The 6,000-nt window shown below is 44.4% G+C and overlaps 1 protein-coding gene across 1 annotated transcript; it reads right to left on the reverse strand.

Moving 5' to 3' along the window:
• Positions 1-1,241: 1,241 nt before the first annotated feature.
• LOC102930020 (olfactory receptor 52E4) lies at positions 1,242-4,909 on the reverse strand. Its single transcript, XM_007070772.4, has 3 exons — positions 4,834-4,909; positions 4,108-4,127; positions 1,242-2,273 (listed from the first exon to the last, which is right to left on the reverse strand). The coding sequence occupies exons 1-3, from the start codon at positions 4,907-4,909 to the stop codon at positions 1,242-1,244; spliced, it is 1,128 nt and encodes a 375-aa protein (XP_007070834.3).
• Between the last annotated feature and the right edge of the window lie 1,091 nt (positions 4,910-6,000).

Consider the following 6,000-nt stretch of genomic DNA (forward strand, 5'->3'; position numbering starts at 1 on the left):
GGACAAAAAGTTGGTTAGATTGTCGGGCTCAACAGGTAGTGATCAATGGCTCGATGTCTAGCTGGCAGCCGATATCAAGCAGGGTGCCCCAGGGGTCGGTCCTGGGGCTGGTTTTGTTCAACATCTTTATTAATGATCTGGAGGATGGTGTGGATTGCACCCTCAGCAAGTGTGTGGATGACACTAAGCTAGGGGGAGAGGTAAATACACTGGAGGGTAGGGATAGGATACAGAGGTACCTACACAAACTAGAGGTTTGGGCCAAAAGTAATCTGATGATGTTCAACAAGGACAAGTGCAGAGTTACCTAGGCCGGTGGTGGAATCTCCATACTTAGAGGTTTTTAAGGCCCGGCTTGACAAAGCCCTGGATGGGATGATTTAGTTGGGGATTGGTCCTGCTTTGAGCAGGGGGTTGGACTAGATGACCTCCTGAGGTCCCTTCCAACCCTAATCTTCTATGATTCTGTGGATGCGTGGTGATCCAACAGCATGATCTGTGTTTCCCTATCCTCTCTCTGCCAGAAGCTGGGAATGGGAGACAGGGATAGATCATTTGATGGTTACCTGTTCTGTTCATTCCCTCTGAATCATCTGGTATTGGCCACTGCCGGAAGACAGGATACTGAGCTAGATGGACCAAAGGTATTACTGAGTATGGCCATTCTGATGTTCTTATATGGACTGCAGATGTATCTGCTGCCACTGTAACCCACTCGACCCCACTCCCCTTCCAGAGCTGAGAGAGAACCCAGGAGTCCTGACGGGGACTTTCTCTGCAGAGTTAGTAACCAAGTAAGAACATATATAAAAACTTTAAAACGGCTCTTAAGTGACTTGCCATAAGATGTAAGAAAATGTTAGTATTATAGCTGAGTGGGTCTAATAACTATTTAATTTTCTTTCTTTCATATACAAACTAGGTACAGTGCTCCTGGCAGCTAATTCATAAGTTATCTTCTAAAGAAACAGTTAGTGGAAGGGGTAGGGCAATCGGGGGGTGGGAGGGTGAGGGGGCTCTCAGGGATCCAATTACCAGCAATTAGAAAGGTGGAAACCCAATGAGTAGTACATAGACCTATTCCCCGGTTTGTCATGCGGAATCAGCACAGTAAGGTCAGGAAAGGATTTAATGTCTCTTTGATTGCTCAGTCAGTGATTCAGGGAGGAGGGCCCAGCACCATCCCACCAGCCAGCTCTGCACGGAGCTCAGTCTGAGAGCCAGAGCACCAGGAGAAAACTTTAGGTTCCTTTATGAGTAAAGAGACGGAGCAGCCTGTCCCGGATCTGTTTGGTCCTCACTCCGTAGATGATGGGGTTCAGCATGGGGGGCACAAGGAGGTACATATTGGCAATGAGAATGTGGAAATGTAGGGGCACATTGTGGCCAAACCGGTGAGTGAGGAAGGAGAAGAGAGCTGGGATGTAAGAGGCTAAGATGACAACAATGTGGGAGCCACAGGTCCCAAAAGTCTTGAGCCGGGCGTCCTTTGTGGGGAGGCTGAAGATGGCCCTGAGGATCTGGGTATAGGACACAGCAATAAAACACACATCCAGACTGGACAGAAAGAAGGCCAGAAAAAGGCCGTAGTAACTATTGACACTGATGTCAGCGCAGGCCAAATTCACCACGGCCATGTGCTCACAGTACGTGTGGGGTACGATGTTGGTTCTGCAATATGGCCAGCGCCTCACCAGGAAGGGATAGGGCAATACGACCATGCCTCCACGCAGCACCACGGCCATTCCTATCTTGGCTACCACTGGGTTTGTCAGGATGGTGGAATGTCTCAGGGGATGACAGATGGCCACGTAGCGATCCAAAGCCATGGCCACGAAGATCCCAGACTCCATCACTGAGACGCAGTGAATGAAGTACATCTGGGTGAGGCAGGCATTGAAATTGATCTCCCTGGAATTGAACCAGAAGATGCTCAGCATTTTAGGCAGGGTGGACGTGGACAGGCCCAGGTCAGTGACGGCCAGCATGCAGACGAAATAGTACATGGGCCCATGGAGGCTTGGCTCCATCTTCACAATGAACAGGATGGTGAAGTTCCCCAAGATGGCTATGATGTACAAGGCGCAGAAGGGAATGGAGATCCAGACATGGGCTGTCTCCAGGCCAGGAATGCCCAGCAGGATGAAGGTGGAGGGGTTGGTGAAGTCGGTTGTGTTGGCATCTGACATGGAGTAGGGGAGAAAGTGTTGAACTCTGAGGCAGAAAGGTGTCTCCTGCGTGTACCGTACATTCCCCCGACTTCCGGTATGTATCTAGTGTGATGGTTGCAGTACAAATGCCTGAATGGAGAGACAATGTTAATATGAGAGACTACATGCACTACTGGAGGCTGTTCTCATGGGTGAAGCAGATCGGTCGCTCTGCACACACTGAAAAATGATATTTTCATTATTCAGATAAATGAATTATGAACAACTGACCTTACTAAGGCCAATTCTATTTTTATGGTGCTTCACGCATCAATAATTCCTACACATCTGGGACTGTTTAGTTTAGAGAAGAGAGAAAGAAGGGGGCATGTGATAGAGAGAACAAAAGAAAAGAAAGAAAGTGATTACATTCAAATGGACAAACAGAGAAGAGTTCCAAACCTGATAGGAAGAAAAAATGTAGACAGAAAAATGGGAATGGAAATTGGAAGTTATTTAAACCATGATTCCACAATGAAGGAAGCGGAGAACTTTGGCTAAAAACCCAGTTCAGTGGCAAACTGAAGTCGGCAATTGTGGGGAGGGGAATAGACAGGAAATGGGGGAAAAGGAAAATATATAGCAAGTAATACAAATTGGAAGTTATGAACATTGATAAGGGACTTTAAAGACATTAGGAAAAAATCCATGCTTGGCAAGTCTAAGGATAGCAAAAAGGAGGTTATTAAGTATATTAAGAAGAAAAGAAATATTAGAGAAGGTTTAGGCCAATTCTTAGAGCGAGAAAGGAAACTTGTTAATATCTCAGAAAATGTAGATATGTTCACAGAATATTTTTGTTCTGCACTGGGAAAGAAGCAGTATGAGGTACTCATATCACATGAGGTGATGGAATAGTCTCCAATCCATTAGCTCTCAAGGAGAATGTTAAACAGCCCTACAGTAGAACCTTAGCGTTAACACCAGAGTTACAAACTGACCGATTGACCACACATTGCCAGATCAACCACACATCTCGTTCGAAACTAGAAGTACACAATCAGGTAGCAGCAGAGCCAAAAATAACAATAACAAAAACAAACAAAAAACCAATCCAACAACAACAAAAAAGGCAAATAAAGGACAGTTCTGTGTTAAACTTTAACAATTAAAAAATAAAGTGAACTTAAAAAAAAGATTTGACAAGGTTAGGAAACAATGGAAAAGGTTGTATCGGATTAGTCAAAAAAAATTAGTAATGTAATTAATGACAGTCAATAACATAGTTTATGGAAAACAGGTCTTGTCAAATAATTTCATTTTTTTAAAGTACACATTTGGTTGATCAAGGGAACCGTGCAGATGTAAGAGACTTTGATTTCTCTGAGGCATTGGATTTAGTAGGGGAAAACATTCAGATAAAAAATGAACACTATACAGTATCAGTAGATTACGTATTTAATGGACTAAAAACTGACTAACTGACAGATCTCAAAAAGCCTTCGTCAATGGACTATTGTCATCGAATGAGGGTTTTTCTAATGGGGTTCAGCAGGGATCAGTTCTAGGCCTGATGCTATTCAATATTTTCATCAATGATCTGGAAGCAAATAGGAAATTACTGCAGATAAAATTTGTGGACTACCCAAAGTTTGGCAGAGTGGTTACAATGAGGAGGCCAGGGCAGGCATACTGATTGATCTGGAACTTTTGGTGAGCTGGGCTCATGCAAACAAAATGTTTTAATCCAGTCACATGCAAAGTTATCCCTCAGAACAGGGAATGTAGGACAACCCACAGACTAGAGCACTGTATTATGGAAACCAGGGATTTAGGGGTCATTGGGGACAACTAACTCATTGTGAATTCCCAGTGTGATGCTGTGCCAAAAGGGCTGATGCGATCCTCGGATACATAAACAGGGAAGTGGTGAGTGGGGGCAGGGGAAGGATTTTACCTCTGCATTGGTGAAATGTCCTGGGGTCCACATTTAAAAAAGGTGTTGAAAAATTGGAGAGGGTACAGAAAAGAGCCAAAAAATGATTTTAGGCTGGAGAAAATGGCACAAAACTTAAATGCTTCATCTCTTTATCTTCTCAAAAAGATGATCAAGAGGAGAAGTTCATGGGGAGAAAACTGTGGGTAATAACAGGCTCTGTAATCTAGACAAGAATAGCAGAGCAAGGCCCAATGGCTGGAAGCTGAAGCCAGACAAATTCCAGTTGGAAATAAGGGGCAAAAGTTTAGCACTGAGGGTGACTAACTGTTGGGACATCTGCGAAGGGAAGTGATGGATTCTCCAACTCCTCATGTCTGCAGATCCAGACTGGATGCATTTCTGGAAGATCTGCTTGAGGGCTTGTCTACATTTAAAAGGCTACAGCGGCTCTACCATAGTGCGTCAGCGTAGACACTTGTGGCCATCAGCTGGGGTGGATGGGGGGATGAGGGCACAGTAAAGAGGGACATTTTGGCCCACAATACTGAAACAAACTCATCCGCTGTGGCAAGGGCCATGGGATATTTAAAGGCTGTGCAGAGCAGCAAGGAAAACAGACTTACTCTCTATCCTATCACGCCCACGTTGCACAGGGTTTGTCGAGCAGGTGAGCTCCTCAGCAAGAGATGGTACCTGTGAATCCTGAGATGGAAGTGTCTTCCCTGGGAATCCCCCTCTGGTAGCCGTGTCCCACACCGCTCTCACCCCAGCATCTGCAGCAGCATCCCACACTGAGAGCTGACACAGGGCTGAGCACCATTTATAACAGAGCTCTGTGCAACCCCAGGGGGGTTTGCTCAGCCTCTAGAGGAAAGCAGCATGTGAATGTAAACAGGCTGGTGACAAGCTTGTCTGTGCTTCTGTGTTTTTTATCCAGCTATAGCAGTAAACAGTAATTAAGGGACCTTCCCAAAGGGAAGTGAGAACTCTTGGGCTCTGTGCTGAGTCACAGAAGAATTGGCTGCTTTGTGAATTTGTGTATATTTAAAAATTATAGTTGATTAGGAAGAAAACTAGAGATAATGACTAGATCTCCATGGGGCCTGATACCCTGTAAATGCCCAGGATAGCTGGGTAGATAGTAGACAGACAGATCTGGAGAAAGATGACCGAGGGGAGACACGAACACTTTCTGCAGGCACTGGGGGCTGTCGTTAAAAGATCAGAGATCAGTCATTCTTATCAGTAACTATTACCATACTGTGTAGCACCTTTCACTGAAGGAACTTCAAAACCCCAAGTAAAGGAAAGTCACTATGTACATATCCCCATTATACAGATAGTTAAACTGAGGCACAGAAAATGCCTCTCCCCATTGACCCTGGCACCTGTCATTTTCAGGGCCTTGGTTTCTCATTGACCCTTCCTTTTGGTACTGGGAAAGAGCCAATCAAAAATCCTCACTAAATTTTAGTAAAAGGGCAACAGTCCCTTTACATTCCCACTGGCTAAAATCTGCCACAGCAGAATGTTCGCACCAGCACATCCGGGCCCCACATTAACAATATTTACCAGCATCTTTAATAAAAGAACATTTAACATATTTAACATCCCATGTGCACTTCTTTGTACTAAACATGATAATATTAATTAAAGCACCACTTAGAATCAATAACATAATCATCTCTAAAAAAAGAAAAGGAGGACTCGTGGCACCTTCGAGACTAACAAATTTATTTGAGCATAAGCTTTCGTGAGCTACAGCTCACGTTTCATGTTCCCTGTGTATATAAATCTCCCCACTGTATTTTCCACTGAATGCATCCGATGAAGTGAGCTGTAGCTCACAAAAGCTTACATTCAAATAAATTGGTTAGTCTCTAAGGTGCCACAAGTCCTCCTGTTCTTTTT

This window comes from Chelonia mydas, chromosome 1, assembly GCF_015237465.2.
Source record: "Chelonia mydas isolate rCheMyd1 chromosome 1, rCheMyd1.pri.v2, whole genome shotgun sequence".
Classification (NCBI taxonomy): Eukaryota; Metazoa; Chordata; order Testudines; family Cheloniidae; genus Chelonia; species Chelonia mydas.

Excerpts from the sequence above, each read along its gene's own strand:
- LOC102930020 (XM_007070772.4), bottom strand. The coding sequence starts at position 4,909 with ATGGTGCTCAGCCCTGTGTCAGCTCTCAGTGTGGGATGCTGCTGCAGA. Across the intron at positions 4,128-4,833 it reads TGAGAGCGGTGTGGGACACG|GACATTTCACCAATGCAGAG; the intron begins GCTACCAGAGGG and ends TGTGGACCCCAG. Across the intron at positions 2,274-4,107 it reads GACATTTCACCAATGCAGAG|ATACATACCGGAAGTCGGGG; the intron begins GTAAAATCCTTC and ends CCATCACACTAG.